Source organism: Penaeus monodon, chromosome 22 (assembly GCF_015228065.2).
Source record: "Penaeus monodon isolate SGIC_2016 chromosome 22, NSTDA_Pmon_1, whole genome shotgun sequence".
NCBI classification, from domain to species: Eukaryota; Metazoa; Arthropoda; class Malacostraca; order Decapoda; family Penaeidae; genus Penaeus; species Penaeus monodon.
Window position 1 is genome coordinate 42,674,146 of NC_051407.1, and position 668 is coordinate 42,674,813.

General features: G+C 34.0%; 1 protein-coding gene across 1 annotated transcript in view; it reads left to right on the forward strand.

Moving 5' to 3' along the window:
- Positions 1 to 47: 47 nt before the first annotated feature.
- Positions 48 to 668, forward strand: part of LOC119587177 (xaa-Pro dipeptidase-like) — a gene marked incomplete at its 5' end in the record, with an annotated part of 9,774 nt that continues 9,153 nt past the window's right edge. The window contains 2 exon segments of the mRNA XM_037935942.1: positions 48 to 109; positions 570 to 614. Of these exon segments, the coding sequence (XP_037791870.1) occupies positions 48 to 109; positions 570 to 614 (107 nt within the window).

Sequence of the window (668 nt, forward strand, 5' to 3'; positions counted from 1 at the left end):
ATCAGTGTAGCTACTTCATTCTAACTTGGTCCTCCGTCCTTCCCCAGCGCGGCACCAACACGGACAGCGGAAAGACCACTCGTGAAGCTGCCTTCGAGGGCATCAGCGAGTAAGTGCAATGAGGTTTTTTTTCACAACAAAGATTAACAAAGGTCAACGTTAGAATTATTCTTGTGACAGTTTTGTTTGTGTTAATTTTGTTCGAATATTTGGCATACATCTTGACTTAAGTAATGGTAAACAGATTTAAATATTTTGATCGCAATTTTTTTTCCTATAGTATTATTTATTTTTTTCGTTAATTATATTTTACCCAGGAAGAAAACGGTTTGATAATGCGGGTTTATATCGCGGACAGATTTGTTAAAAAATAAATAAGAAGTGAAGCTACCACCAGATTACTGCAGTTATCCCTTTAAAGTCACTATGACAGTTTCCTTTGTTTTTATAAATATTCACAGAATATGTTGCAGTCATTGAAAATGTCCTCGTGTTATATTGCTTCATCAACCACTCAAAATTACGGCATTATAATATTTCAAAATAACTAATCTAAGTACTTTTTTCAGATTCCAAGTTGATAATTCCATTCTCCACGATGAAATAGCAGACTGGTAAGTTCAGTAATCTTTGGTTATGTTAATTACCAAGTGTATTATTGTTATTGC